Below are 16,031 nucleotides of genomic sequence, written 5' to 3'. Positions count from 1 at the left end.
TTTAAACTATTTTTGGACTTTTTATTGATGAAATCATGAACGCTGACTTCATCAGGTGAAAAGGCTTGCATTTCCTTGCATGTGTGGGTTTCTTGATTTGGTATGATTTCCTGGATGAGTTCCTAAATTTGATAGGCTAGCCATTTCTAGGAGAAAATGACTCTCGCTGTGGTTCACTGTAGTCCCAAAGCCATAGAAATGGCTTTGTATATCTTTTAGAACTTCTTATATCTTCTGGGGCGGCACGGTGGCTCAGTGGGTAGCACTGTTGCCTTACAGCAAGAAGGTCCTGGGTTCGATCTGTGTGGAGTTTGCATGTTCTCCCCGTGTCTGCATGGGTCTCCTCTGGTAGCTCCGGTTTCCTCCTACAGTCCAAAAACATGCAAGTTGAATGAAGTATGCTACTGAAATAGTCATTCAGTGTTTTGTATCATTTATATCATGTTTTCTGCTTGTATTTCAATATATTTTTAACCATTTTCATCAGTAGCAGCAGAAATGGTGAAAGACTCGGTGGATTTAGCCAGGAGAGCCTTTAACACAGGACTGTCCAAAGTCCTGCAGTACAGAGTTCAGCATCTGCGAGCTTTACTGCAACTCATCACTGAACGCCAGGCAGATATCATAGCAGCTCTCCAACTGGACCTGCACAAGGTACACCACCAACACCTTACAGTGCATTGTGTATAGGGTGTGTGTTTGTTTGTGTGGGGAAGGGGGGTGGACGAAAAGAGCTGGAATATTGATGATTCTGTATAGTGCAGTGCTGCTGGCCTGGTCGGGTGCTCAACAGACACAGTTGGTCAGGTCTAATAGAGGGAGAGTCAAATAGGTTTTCGACTCTTTGGCTGTCTGGTCGTGGTCCTCCATAATTGCTAAGACTGTCAGTCTAAAGATGAAGTCTACATATAACCTTGTGCCACAAACTGGATTCTGAGGATCACCAGGAACATCAACCGTTGTTGTCATAGTGATCAAGGTCTGAGATGGTGCCTGTAGCTCACTTGCCACCTTAACTGGTTATTTTCCAAATTTAGTCCCAGTCATTACGAACAAACTTATTATTTCATTTACAAAATACAAACACCAAGTCATTTGTAAATAATTAAGGTATTTTATCAGCAGTTTACTGCTGCAATTCTGATAATGGACGATAAATAGCTGTGATTAAGCCATAAAACTGAGGACAGTCTGCACCAGGGCGATTGCAGCTTAAGTATTTTAAATATGGTGACATATACACTATACATAGACAGCCATAACATTAAAACCACCTCCTTGTTTCTATACTCACTGTCCAGATTATCAGCTCCACTTACCGTATAGAAGCACTTTGTAGTTCTACAATTACTGACTGTAGTCCATCTGTTTCTCTACTTACTTTTTTAGCCTGCTTTCACCCTGTTCTTCAATGGTCAGGACCCCCACAGTACCACTACAGAGCAGGTATTATTTAGATGGTCGATCATTCTCAGCACTGCAGTGACACTGACATGGTGGTGGTGTGTTAGTGTGTGTTGCACTGGTATGAGTGGATCAGACACAGCAGCGCTGCTGGAGTTTTTAAATACCGTGTCCACTCACTGTCCACTCTATTAGACACTCCCACCTAGTTGGTCCACCTTGTAGATGTAAAGTCAGAGACGATCGCTCGTCTATTGCTGCTGTTTGAGTTGGTCATCTTCTAGACCTTCTAGATCAGTGGTCACATGACGCTGCTCACAGGGTGCTGTTGGCTGGATGTCTTTGGTTGGTGGACTATTCTCAGTCCAGCAGTGACAGTGAGGTGTTTAAAAACTCCAGGAGCGCTGCTGTGTCTGATCCACTCATACCAGCACCACACACACTAACACACCACCACCATGTCAGTGTCACTGCAGTGCTGAGAATGATCCAACACCCAAATAATATCTGCTCTGTAGGGGTCCTGATCATTGACGAACAGCATGAAAGGGGGCTAACAAAGCATGCAGAGAAATAGATGCCTACAGTCAGTAATTGTAGAACTACAAAGTGCTTCTATATAGTAGGTGGAGCTGATAGTTACAGTTACATTTAAGTGTGTGTTTTTGACTGCAGAGTGAGTTTGACACGTCGCTTTTCGAGCTCATTGGTCTTGAGAATGAAATCAAGCTGGCACTGAGGGAACTGAGTGACTGGATGCGTCCTGAGCCTGTGCGGAAGAATCTCCTTACCCTGATGGATGATGTGTATATTAAATCCGAACCTTTGGGTGTGGTGCTGATCATCGGAGCCTGGAATTACCCTTGGGCTCTTACCTTGGGGCCTCTCATTGGAGCTATTGCAGCAGGTATACAGCTCTCTCTTCTGTTTTCAATGATGGAATACGGGTAGGATTTCAGAAAGTAAACAAGGCCAGATAAAAACATCATAAAGACCTGAGTGACTTTGAAGGACCAAACAGTTATGGCCAGGTAAAGGGGTAGAATGGGTAGATGTATCTCAAACAGCAAGGGGTGCTGACAAACAGCCTTGGTAATTATATACAGACAGAGGTCTGAGGAAGGACAAGCCAAAAACCGCCAACAGGTTGTCGGGCGGCCAAGACTCACTTATGTCATGTGGCTCAAATTGCATAGTTCCATCGTTTACCCACTCGCAATATACAAAAGTTGAAGAACCTGCTGGTAATATCCTGGTACCAGATATCCCAAGCACGTTCAGACAGTCCATGTCTCAGCTGGTCAGGGCTTTATGACAACACCTTAGGTGGGTGGTCTAAATGTTTTGGCACATCAGTGTATACACAGCTTCTAATGAAGGTCTAAATGTATGTACAATTTACCTTAACTGTAAGTAAAAACTGGCTAAGGGTAAATCTTACTAGGTCTGAGGAAGGACAAGTCAAAAACCGCCAACAGGTTGTTGGGCGGCCAAGACTCACTGATGTCAGAGGACATGAAGGCCTTAGAGTCTGGTATGGACCTTCAAAAGGACTCATGTGGCTCAAATTGCATAGTTCCATCGTTTACCCATTCGGCAATATACAAAAATTAAAGGACGTGCTTGTAATACCAGATATCACAGACGTGTTTAGACAGTCCATGTCTCAGCTGGTCAGAGTTGTTTTGACATCACCAAAGGTGTGTGGTCTAAATGTTTTGCCGCATCAGTGTATACACAGCTTCTAATTAAGGTCTAAATGTACGTACAATTTACTTAAATCTTACTAGGCACTGTTGTGTATAATTTTAGTCTGCGGTAATGAAAATCCAATGTTTATTATAAGTAACTCATGACTTTTTGATCTTCTCCTGTTAGGTAATGCTGCTATAGTGAAGCCTTCAGAACTGAGCAAGAACTCAGCCAGTCTACTGAAAGAACTGCTTCCTCAGTATTTAGATAAGGTGTGTTAACTGCTGTTTTATACTGGTCTGCAGCCAGTTTGACTTTACTGTAATCATGTATACACTGATCAGCCATAACATTAAAACCACCAAAGTTTATACTTTTTTAGCTCCATTTACCATATAGGAGCACTTTGTAGTTCTACAATTACTGACTGTTGTCCATCTGTTTCTCTGCATGCTTTGTTAGCCCCCTTTCATGCTGTTCTTCAGTGGTCAGGACCCCCACAGGACCACTACAGAGTAGGTATTTTTTGGCTGGTGGGTCATTCTCAGCATGCAGTGACACTAACATGGTGGTGGTGTCAGTGCAATGCTAATGTCACTGCTGGACTGAGAATAGTCCATCAACCAAAAATATCCAGCCAACAGCGCCCCGTGGGAAGCGTCTTGTGACCACTGTTGAAGGTCTAGAAGATGACCGACTCAAACATCAGCAATAGATGAGCGATCGTCTCTGACTTTACATCTACAAGGTGGATCGACTAGGTATGAGTGTTTAATAAAGTGGACAGTGAGTGGACACGGTAATTAAAAACTTCAGCAGCGCTGCTGTGTCTGATCCACTCATACCAGCACAATACACACTAACACACCACCACCATGTCAGTGTCACTACAGTGCTGAGAATGATCCACCACCTAAATGATACCTGCTCTGTGGTGGTCCTGTGGGGGTCCTGACCATTGAAGAACAGGGTGAAAGCAGGTTAAAAAAGCATGTAGAGAAACAGATGGACCACAGACAGTAATTGTAGAACTACAAAGTGCTTCTGTATGGTAAGTGGAGCTGATAAAATGGACAGTGAGTGTAGAAACAAGGAGGTGGTTTTAATGTTATGGCTAATCAGTGAATATTATTACTTGGAAAATGATCCACTGTCCACCCTAATAATATAATGTGGTAACTTTCTGAGTCTATCATTATCTATTAAGACTTCATTGTTTTTTAGTAGTTCATGACTATACAGAAGCAAATCCTCTACTTATATGTGCTGTAAATACCTTGTTGTTTACCTTTTAGGAGATGTACCAAGTAGTGACTGGAGGAATTCCAGAAACCCAGGAGCTGCTGAAGCAGCGTTTTGACCACATCTTCTACACGGGAAGCAGCACAGTGGGAAAACTGGTTATGGAAGCAGCTGCCCAGCACCTCACACCAGTCACTCTTGAGCTGGGAGGAAAAAGTCCCTGTTACATCGATCAGAACTGTGACATTGCAGTTGCTTGCCGGTATTGCATTGTTTACTAGAATTCTAACGTCATCAGATTTAAGTACAGTTGTTAGTTAAAACAAGAAGGTCCTGGGTTCGATCCTCAGGCGGGGCGGTCCGGGGCCTTTCTGTGCCGAGTTTGCATGTTCTCCCCGTGTCTGCGTGGGTTTTCTCCATGAGCTCCGGTTTCCTCTCACAGTCCAAAAACATGCAGTCAGTTTAATTGGAGACATTGAATTGCCCTATAGGTGAATGGGTATGTGTGTGTATGTATGTGTGTCTGCCCTGCGATGGACTGTCCAGGGTGTTACTGTGTGCCTTGTGCCCATTGAAAAGCTGGGATAGGCTTTGGCTTGAGGCAAAACAGCTGCTCCCTTATATGCCACGAGCACTTCACCTCAAACAAGGTGCAGCTGTGGATCATTGGCTACTGACCAATCATAATAAGGAGGCGTTGCCTTGACACCCTAAACAAAGCCCCCTTCAGCCTCCATGTGCTCTTAGAAACAGGGGCGTGGCAGCTACACAATAAACATTCTCTAGGAGCGCAGGGGCTGATTTGTGACAATAATACCATAAAAGTCATATTTTTTAGCCCTGGGACACACAAAGCCCATGATTTTGGATATGATTTTGTGGATTTTACCCAATACTGAAGCCAAGGCGGATCACCACACACCCCTTTTGACACGTGTCCAGTCTGTAGGTGCTTCTTATCACTTACACAGAGCTGTATAGTGAATGGCAAGCCATAATAAACTCCATGTGACACCATCCCCACCTTCCCTCTTTTAAACACATCCAGTTGTGTTTGTTTGGATACCAGGCCTGGTAGGTGACTCTGCTGCTCGTGAACTTGCGAGTTTGAACACTCCCCAGTGGTATGCTAGCGTGTTAGACCACTGCGCCACCCGAGCACCCAAAATACAATTCTAACAAGCAGTTGTGGATATGTGCTAGGGCCATAAAAGTAGTTGAAGTGTCAAGATCTTAAATGGTTACAATCCATGTAAAAAGTGTTGGTTATTTACACCCACAGTCGAATCACCTGGGGAAAGTTTGCTAATTGTGGCCAGACGTGCATTGCACCAGACTACATCCTCTGCCATCCCAGTATCCAGAACAGCGTGATTGAAGAGATCCGTCAAACGTTACTGGTGAGATTTCTGATGTTTTGTTATGATAATCATATTGTTTGTGGATAAGACACAGCAGCGCTGCTGGAGTTTTTAAACACCTCACTGTCACTGCTGGAGTGAGAATAGTGCACCAACCAAAAATATCCAGCCAACACTGAAGAAGGTCTAGAAGACGACCAACTCAAACAGCAGCAATAGATGAGCGATCGTCTCTGACTTTACATCTACGAGGTGGACCAACTAGGTAGGAGTGTCTAATAGAGTGGACAGTGAGTGGACACGGTATTTAAAAACTCCAGCAGCGCTGCTGTGTCTGATCCACTCATACCAGCACAACACACTAACACACCACCACCATGTCAGTGTCACTGCAGTGCTGAGAATGATCCAACACCTAAATAATACCTGCTCTGTGGTGGTCCTGTGGGGGTCCTGACCACTGAAGAACAGGATGAAAGCAGTCTAAAAATGTATGTAGAGAAACAGATGGACTACAGTCAGTAATTGTAGAACTACAAGGTGCTTCTAAATCATAAGTGGTGCTGATGAAATTGAGGGGCAATCCACAAAATGCCGACAGGTTGTTGGGAAGCCAGGACTCACTGACACTATGGTGTCTGGTACAGTCCAAAAGAAAGACTACTATGGTTCCTATCCACCATCAAAAGCACCTACAATGGACACGCAGGCATTAGAACTGGACATCAGATTAATGGACGAAAGTCAACTGTCAGTTGAATCCTGTTTTCTCCAAGGTCATGTGGGCGGCTAGGCATAGGTGCATGATTTACCAATGGAAGAAATGGCACAGATGCACTGTAGGATCATCAACGTCTGGTTATGTCTTGGACCCGGATACCAGGCTCATTCAGACAGTCATTGTATCGATTGATCAGAGCTGTTTAAACCACATATTATTTTTATATATAGCAGTTTATAGCAGTTAAATTAAATGTTTTTATATGTTCTGACGTTTGTGTGTTCATTAACTGCAGGAGTTCTACAAGGAGGACCCTAAAACATCTCCAGATTATGGTCGCATCATCAACCAAAATCACTTCGATCGTGTGCTGGCTCTGATGGAAGGATGCAGTGTGGCTGTGGGGGGCGATAGTGATAAATCACAGTGTTACATTGGTACGGTTAAGAATAATTTTTGATATTTAACATACGTATAGTGGATTTAAAAGGTCTGGTCACCCTTGTTATAGTGCCAGGTTTTGTGATGTAAAAACATGACACCAATTCAGTTCATTAGAATAACAAACTTTTATGACAGCATTTTATGATAGAATTTTATGACAGCATTTTATGATAGAATTTTATGACAGCATTTTATGACACCATTCACTCATTTACATAGGAGTCTATTAGCATGGCACATCTTGACTTGGCAGTCTTTGCCCCCTCTTACTTGCAAAAATGTTCCAAATCTGTCAGATTGTGAGGTCATCTCCTCCCTTCACCTTGACTAAAGCCCCAGTTCCAGCTGAAGAAAAACACACCCAAAACATAATGCTGCCACCACCATGCTTCACTGTAGGTATGGTGGTCTTCAAGTCACCTTACAGAATTTCATTTGGATTCTCCTCAGGTCTGAGCTCTGGTTGGGCTTCCAGAACTTTGATGATTTTGTGGTGAAGCCATTCTTTTGTTGATGTGGTGGTATGCTTTGGGTCGTTTTCATGCTTTGGTTCATTGTCATGCTTTAGGTCGTTATGGTGGTCTTTTGGTAATACACTCTTCAGGTCACCTTAGAGAATTTCAGTTGGATTCTCCTCAGGTTTGGGCTCTGGTTAGGCTTCCAAAACTTTGATAATTTTCTAGTGAAGCCATTCTTTTGTTGATGTGGTGGTATGCTTTGGGTCAAGCTGTCAAGCTGAAAGGCTAAAACTGTTCATACTTCCTTCCACCTTGACTGAAGCCCCAGTTCCAGCTGAAGACAAACAGACCCAAAACATAATGCTGCCACCACCATGCTTCACTGTAGGTATGGTGGTCTTTAAGTCACCTTACAGAATTTCATTTGGATTCTCCTCAGGTTTGGGCTCTGGTTGGGCTTCCAAAACTTTGATAATTTTCTGGTGAAGCCATTCTTTTGTTGATGGTATGCTTTGGGTCGTTGGGTCGTTATGGTGGTCTTTTGCTAATACACTTTTAAGGTCAGCTTAGAGAATTTCAGCTGGATTCTCCTCAGGTTTGGACTTCCAAAACTTTGATCATTTTCTGGTGAAGCCATTGTTTTGTTGATGTGGGGGTATGCTTTGGGCCATTGTCAACTCTTAATCTTCAGCCTTTTAGAAGAGGCATAAAACTGTTCATATTTCCTTCCACTTTGACTAAAGCCCCAGTTCCAGCTGAAGAAAAGCAGACCCAAAACATAATGCTTCCACCACCATGCTTCACTGTAAGTATGGTGGTCTTCAGGTCACCTTAGAGAATTTCAGTTTGATTATAAAATGTAAGGAACACTGCAATTTTGTTTTATTTGCATTTTCCATACTGTCCTAACTTTTTCTGATTTAGGGGTTGTATTTAAATGAAGGATGTGCAAATACGTTATTAATATTTTCTGATTTCTACTAGCCCCTACTGTTCTGAAGGACGTTTCGCCCCATGCCAGGATAATGCAGGAGGAAATCTTTGGACCCGTGTTGCCAATAGTAGCCGTTAGTGACATCAGTGAGGCCATTCAATTCATCAATGAGAGAGAGAAACCTTTGGCTCTTTATGTTTTTTCTTCTGACAAGAAGGTACTTTTATAAACCATTAATAACATTAGAATTTTAATGGAGGAAAAAAACTGGCACCAAGTGACTTTTTTTCTATTTGTTTTTGGGGAGGTGATCAAGCGAATGCTAAATCAGACGACCAGTGGAGGAGTGGTGGTTAATGATGTCATAATGCACTATACAGTCAATTCTTTACCCTTTGGAGGAGTAGGTAAGCCAGCATACTGAAAGTACACTTCTACTTTGTTAGTCCTTGACCAACAAAGAAAATGATACATTGGTACATTTTAGTCCTGGTTTGCTTAGCGTCCAGACTCACAAATTTAAAGTAGAACCAATATACAGTGGTAATGATCCACAGCTGCGCCTTGTTGAGGGCTAATGCACGATGTATAGTTTGCTCGATGTATTTTGATTTTGGTTTGCCTTTGTCACGGTTGCTTAGTGGGTAGCACTGTCGCCTCACAGCAAGAAGGTCCTGGGTTCGATCCCCGGGCGGGGCGGTCCGGGTCCTTTCTGTGCGGAGTTTGCATGTTCTCCCCGTGTCTGTGTGGGTTTCCCCACAGTCCAAAAACATGCAGTCAGGTTAATTGGAGACACTGAATTGCCCTATAGGTGAATGGGTGTGTGTGTGTCTGCCCTGCGATGGACTGGCGTCTCGTCCAGGGTGTTATTGTGTGCCTTGCGCCTATTGAAAAGCTGGGATAGGCTCCAGAACCCCCCTCGACCCTAACTGGATAAGCGGATAAGAAAATGAAAGAATGTCGGTTTGCTTCCTTCCTGTCTTCTTAAAACAAGAATGCGTCATGTTCATGCTCTTTGTATTAGTTTGTTTATGTTTAGCTCTAGTATTGTTAGCATAGGGTAGGATTGTTTAGGTTTATGTTTCTGGTGTTTAGATTAGCTCCAACATGTACTCCCGGAGAGAGGGGCGTGGCACATAAACACATTGAATATATTTATGGATGTGTTAAGGAGGCCATAAGGATTTTTTTCCTTTTTTTAGATCGTATTTTACTTATTTAATTATTTGTTTGACGTGCTGTCTATGGGTTGTCGACTTTATTCTAATTTCATGTAGAAGTTACTGATGTTCTGCTACTGGATTCTTGAAATAATTACTTTACCATTGATAGTATTCATACTTGACTTTTTTCTCCGTCAGGAAAAAGTGGAATGGGCAGATACCACGGCAAACACAGCTTCGATCAGCTCAGTCACAAGCGCGCCTGCCTCGTCAAGTCTTTGGCGATGGAGAGTCTGAACAAACCACGTTATCCTCCACTGACGGCGTCCCGTCTCCGACAGGCCAGGTTCTTCCTTCTGAGTCGCTGTTGCAGCTGTAAACATCTCTTGTGCATCTGGGCCATAACTGCTTCAGTTCTGGCTTTGGGTCTGCTTATTGCGTTACTTGTCAACCTGTTTAAAGTTGACCATCAATTTACCTAATTTTCACCTTGGAGTAATTGTTTCTGAACAATACGTTAATATTAGAACTCAGCCAGGAGGTGGCGTCATTTCGCTACAATAAAATGCTTTAGTTTTAATCTCAATACACTATTGGCTTAAATCACTTAATATTCCCTAATAACATTTAGGGAACATTTACGTCTAACATTTTGCCACAGTTGAAGACATTTACATACACTTGGTCAGTTGTAATCCAAGGTCCATTTAAAACCTGTGTTAAACGGCCCTTAGTTGAACATTACATGACATTGGTCTAGAGCAGTGTTTCTCAGCATTTTTTCAGTCACGGCACCCTTTAAAAGTATTCAAAATCTCAAGTCACCCCAGTCTAAAATGTATTAAAAAACTTACACTCTGCCTCCCTCAGACTGCTAACACACAAAAACACTACAGGGAAGAGACGTACTGTGGTTGCATTGCATTAAGTTTCAGAAAAATCCTCACTTGTGCAGAGATGTGCCTGTGTTTGTTTCTGCTTTAAAACAAGCACCATGAACCAATCAGATTTAACATCATTAAACAAGTTTATAGTTTATTTCTCAATTATTTGTCATTATACCACTAGCACTGCTCATTGTCTGCATGGTTTCTCTGTAGCTCGGTTATGGCTCTCAAACTTAAACTCAAAAGAAGCTTTATTGGCATGACAAATAAGGACATTCGTATTGCCAAAGCAAGTTGGAGAGAAATAATAAAAATAACAATAAGAATGAACAAATACATACAAAACAGTTACATGTGCAAAAATATAAAATAGAATAAAATATTAATAAAAACAGCAAAATAATAACAATAAAAATTATAATATTTACATTAATTAGGTAATTACCTCTCTCTCTTTCTGTGTGTGTGTGTGTGTGCCGCTTGCTCTCTCCGCAATACTGAAAGTGATTTGAATTTCGACAATTAACAGCTCTTATTATGACTGATTAATTCCCTCTACTGATGGAAGCGGAATGGTTGAATTCCTCACGATAAGAACTGCACAGAAATATAAATATATATATATAGCGGCTCCCAGAGGCGCGACTCGGTTCCTTTTGTTCATTTTAAAGAGCCGTTCAATAGAATCGGATCGTTCGCGAACGACTCATCACTATAGGCAACGCACGCAACCCGTGTTGACGTTGTAGCATGGGAAAAGGGGCGTGTGAGACAAATTTTGATGTTTTTCATTTTCATGATAAGTTGACGTTTTTGTATTTTAAATTTATTTCATTTTCAATATCAGTAACGTCAGAATATTTTTGACGGCACCCCTGACGAAGCCAGACGGCACCCCAGGATGCCGCGGCACCCCGGTTGAGAAAGGCTGGTCTAGAGGCCACCATGCAAGAACAATATGCCTCTGCCCCAAAATTGGCACCATAAAGCTTAAAATAAGCACAAGTCTGTGTACAGTTGACCCATGCTCCAGTAGGTAACTAAGAGCAGATTTGTTTTTGTGCATCTTGGATCATATCTAACCATCCAGTCATATTAGATAACAGGATAAAAAGGCAGTTTGGCTTTTCTTCATTAATCTACCTTTTCCAAAAGAAAAGTTTCCCTTGTATTTTTAATGGGTGCAGACAAGCTAGCCCTATTTATATTGTTCATCCTGGCTGAACAGCAATTTCCTAAAACTTAATACGGACAAAACAGAACTCTTGTTAGTTGGGTCAAATAATCTCATCAAGAAAATGCCTAATTTGGTCATTGACATCGACATCACGAGAACGCGAGAATGAAGGGAACCTCAAAGTTATGTTTGATTTCCATCTCGCCCTTGAATCTCACATCAGTTCCTTAACCAGCTCCGCAACATCACATGGCTGCGACCTATTACCGATACTAAAACCCTGATTCATGCCTTCATTTATTCACGCATCGATTGTAATTTGTTATTCTCTGTACGCTGGTCTTCCTACCAAAATCATCAACAAGCTGCAATACATTCAAAACTAGTCGGCGAGAGTTCTCGGCCCCCATCACCCCCATTCTAAATGAATTAATTGCACTGGCTTCCGATCACATTACACATACAATTCAAAATTCTTCATGGTCTGGCCCCAGCTTATCTTTGAGAGCTCTTACACCCTTACACTCCCTCTTGCTGCTTAAGGTCCTCCGGTGGTAGGTTTCTTTCTATGCTTCTGACCAAACTGTCCCCAATGGGTGGCAGAACTTTCACTGCGGTTGCTCTTAAGCTTTGGAACTTTCTGCCTCAATCCCTGTGAGATTGCTCTTCTATTTCTATTAAGTCCCTACTGAAGACTTTTCTTTTGGAACAGCATTTTTGTTCCTTCTCTCCTGTAAAGTGACCTTGAGACTGTGAAAGCTGCTTTATGAATAAAACATTGTTATTATCATTATTATACTGGCCCAAAAAGGTCACCCTCTATAGTAAATCATGACGGCTAATAAAGAATTGGCAGGCCATGACACAAAGTCTATTGGTGTAAAAAGTTCTATACTAAGTAGCTGGATGTATATTTTACTCCTCTATCGCTGAGATCCAGTGTGAATCTAATTGTCTACAACAGTGCTTCTCAAAGTCAGAAGCACTGCTAGCATTGAGTTTTGTGCAGTAAGACATTGCAGTTATGTATAGATTACAATATGTAAAATAAATCTCAGTGGAGTTTAAAAGCATATGACGTGTATGTGTGTGTCGGAGTGGGCGGGGGGGGGGTCTAAAATATTCATATTTACAAAAGGGTAGCACTGCAGAAAAAAGTTGGGAACCACTGGTCTACACAGGCATGAGTGGCTGTGTCCAAGGAGAAGGGGATAGCGCTTGTCAGTGCGCTCTTAGTGCTGGTCCCAAGCCCGTAAGTAAATAAGCAGGGTCGTGTCAGAACGGGCATCAGTTGTAAAAACTGTGCCAAATCAGATATGCAGACCAAAATGATCCGATGTGGCCACCCCTAAATAAGGAGAAGCCTGTATTTATGGCCGTGATGTACATTTCACTAATAAGTGTATATAAATTTTTTGGCATCAACTGTATACTGATCTCCCTCTTAAAATAATTTTATCATATTGTTTTTTATGACTGTATATATTGTTTTACAACATTCGGTCTATTCAGTTTTACTGTATAATCAGTCTATCAGTTTTATAAATAAAGAAACATTTTTGTAGTTTGTAATTTTTTTATTAATAACTGTTAAATAATGAATTAAAGAATGAATTTTATGTTTGTTAAAATTTACAAGTGGCCGCTCAGGTGGCGCAGCGGTAAACCACACGCTAGCACAGATGTAAAGTCAGAGACAATCGCTTATCTATTGCTGCTGTTTGAGTTGGGCGATGTTGGCTGAATATTTTTGGTTGGTGGACTATTCTCAGTCCAGCAGTGACACCACCACCATGTCAGTGTCACTGCAGTGCTGAGAATGCCCCACCACCCAAATAATTCCTACTCTGTAGTGGTCCTGTGGGGGTCCTGACCATTAAAGAACAGGGTGAAAGCAGGCTAAAAAAGTATGTAAAAAAACAGATGGACTACAGTCAGTAATTGTAGAACTACAAAGTGCTTCTATATGGTAAGTGGAGCTGATAATCTGGACAGTGAGTGTAGAAACAAAGAGGAGGTCATAATGGTCAACAACCACACTGTTTTATTAAGAACATATTTAACATTACAATACACATAAATATTTAACTGATCTGTCTTGGTCAGTTTGGCAATGTTCTACTCATATTGTTCATTTCAAAGCCAATTTTACATGCATTATTCCACATTCTCTCAACCACACTGGGGATAAAGCAATATTTGGAGGAGAAAAATGACACTGCTTGGGCCTGTCCTGTTGTTTTTCCATATGTTATTCATGAACACTGTGTTCAGTACAGATTTCAGCATATTGCAGATCTGCTGTGAATCACAGCGTCTAGTCGACCCCTGAGGGGACGACACCACTGTTACTGTTTAACATTCATGTATTCCAGTAGGTTTTTGAATTCCAGTACAAGCTCAGAGCTTTAGTGTCTGTTTATACTGGAATCTCGCCATTAGTGCGGCTCCAAGTGTTAAAGGCTACTAGGCTGCATATCTTCTTTTGTTTATTCAGATGTGATATCAAGTGTTCCAGGGGAAAAAGAGCGGTTTCTGTACCGATCAGCCATAACATTAAAACACCCTCCTTGTTTCTACACTCACTGTCCATTTTATCAGCTCCACTTACCATATAGGAGCACTTTGTAGTTCTACAATTACTAACTGTAGTCCATCTATTTCTTTACATACTGTTTTAGCCTGCTTTTACCCTGTTCTTCAATGGTCAGGACTGTTCCAGGACCACTACAGAGCAGGTATTATTTAGGTGGTGGATCATTCTCAGCACTGCAGTGACACTGACATGGTGGTGGTGTGTTAGTGTGTGTTGAGCTGGTATGAGTGGATAAGACACAGCAATGCTGCTGGAGTTTGTAAACACCTCACTGTCACTGCTGGACTGAAATTAGTCCACCAACCAAAAATATCCAGCTAACAGCTCCCCGTGGGCAGCGTCCTTTGACCACTGATGAAGGTCTAGAAGATGACCAACTCAAACAGCAGCAAGAGATGAGCGATCGTCTCTGACTTTACATCTACGAGGTGGACCCATGGCTGGATTACTGACCGGGCCAGTGGGGCCAGCGCCCAGGGGCCCTTGAGGTCAGGGGGCCACGGGGGGGCCCTGGCCCAAAACATTTTGCGATGCCTATCAACATTTATGATACAATATATTTTTATTTCCGAGGGCCCTCCATTTTAAGGATCCTCTGGCTATTAGGGACTTTGACCCCAGGGCCTCTTGGGGGCCCTAGCCATGCTTTTGGGGCCCCTAGCCATGCTTTGGGCCCTAGCCAAAATACTTAACTCTGTTATAGTTGACTCCACTCCAGACCTTGCTCATGTGGACCAACTTACTTTTATTTTCAGGTTTGTTAATAATGACGGACATGTAGTTGAGCGTTTTCTAGCTTTTGAGCCTATTGAAAACCATAGTGGGGACAGTTTGGCAGAGTGTGTCGTTGCTATGGTGGAGAATCTGGGCCTAGACTTATCCAACTGTAGGGGCCAGTCATATGATAATGCAAGTAACATGTCGGGAAAGTACAATGGAGTCCAAGCTCATCTTAAACAAAGAAACCCTTTGATTTGTTATGTCCCCTGTGCAGCACATTCACTGAATTTAGTTGGTGTCAATGCTGTTGACAGTAGCCCAGAAGCTGGACGTTTTTTTGACTTTGTACAGGCAATGTACACATTTTGTGCATCATCTACACACAGGTGGGGAAATGTTTTCCGTGATACTGATATCAAACTCACACTGAAATCACTGTCAGGTACTCGATGGAGTCAACTAAGGCTCTTTGGAAATATTATGCACAACTGAGAGAGGCATTGAATGATATGTCTAAAGATATGGAGGAGAAATGTGTAACTCGAAGTGAAGCCTCTGCACTCTGTGACAAATTGGACACGTTGGAGATGGCCTTCATGGCATACTTCTGGGACACAATACTACAGAGGTTCCAAGCCACAAGCATGATATTGACATATGTACAGCTACACAACTTCTCTTGTCTTTACGAGACTTTGTGGCAGCACAGAGAGATAACTTTGAGGTGTTTGAAGGGGCAGCTTTAAATGTCACCACTGCTGTCTCCCAAGAGTACAGGCATGACCTCCAGCGTACAACTCTTTGCCCAGGGGCCCAGACTATCCTTAATCCGTCCTTGGGTGGACCAACTAGGTAGAAGTGTATAATAGAGTGGACAGTGAGTGGACACGGAATTTTAAAACTCCAGCAGTGCTGCTGTGTCTGATCCACTCATACCAGCACAACACACACTAACACACCACCACCATGTCAGTGTCACTGCAGTGCTGAAAATGAGTCAAGTCAAGTCAACTTTATTTATATAGCGCTTTTTACAATAGACATTGTCTCAAAGCAACTTTACAAAATCCAGGACCAACAGATACAAAAACCCCTGTTGAGCAAGCCGAGGGCGACTGTGGCAAGGAAAAACTCCCTGAAAATTACAGGAAGAAACCTTGAGAGGAACCAGACTCAGCAGGGCCCATCCTTCTTGGGTGGCCTGGAGGATACACCACCCAAATAATACCTGT

At 42.4% G+C, this 16,031-nt stretch overlaps 1 protein-coding gene across 2 annotated transcripts in view; it reads left to right on the top strand.

The window, feature by feature from the left end:
- Positions 1-498: 498 nt before the first annotated feature.
- Positions 499-16,031, top strand: part of LOC134334225 (aldehyde dehydrogenase family 3 member A2-like) — a 37,344-nt gene continuing 21,811 nt past the window's right edge. The window contains exons 1-9 of one of the 2 annotated variants that reach the window (XM_063016461.1): positions 499-654; positions 2,080-2,311; positions 3,283-3,368; positions 4,392-4,600; positions 5,621-5,738; positions 6,716-6,857; positions 8,307-8,473; positions 8,564-8,663; positions 9,618-9,794. In XM_063016461.1, the coding sequence (XP_062872531.1) occupies positions 499-654; positions 2,080-2,311; positions 3,283-3,368; positions 4,392-4,600; positions 5,621-5,738; positions 6,716-6,857; positions 8,307-8,473; positions 8,564-8,663; positions 9,618-9,794 (1,387 nt within the window). Of the gene's footprint in view, positions 655-2,079; positions 2,312-3,282; positions 3,369-4,391; positions 4,601-5,620; positions 5,739-6,715; positions 6,858-8,306; positions 8,474-8,563; positions 8,664-9,617; positions 10,696-16,031 lie in introns of those variants that run through there. The other variant, XM_063016460.1, reaches the window with a different exon arrangement.

Source organism: Trichomycterus rosablanca, chromosome 20 (genome assembly GCF_030014385.1).
Source record: "Trichomycterus rosablanca isolate fTriRos1 chromosome 20, fTriRos1.hap1, whole genome shotgun sequence".
NCBI lineage: Eukaryota > Metazoa > Chordata > Actinopteri > Siluriformes > Trichomycteridae > Trichomycterus > Trichomycterus rosablanca.
This window is presented reverse-complemented; position numbering and strand designations above follow the sequence as displayed.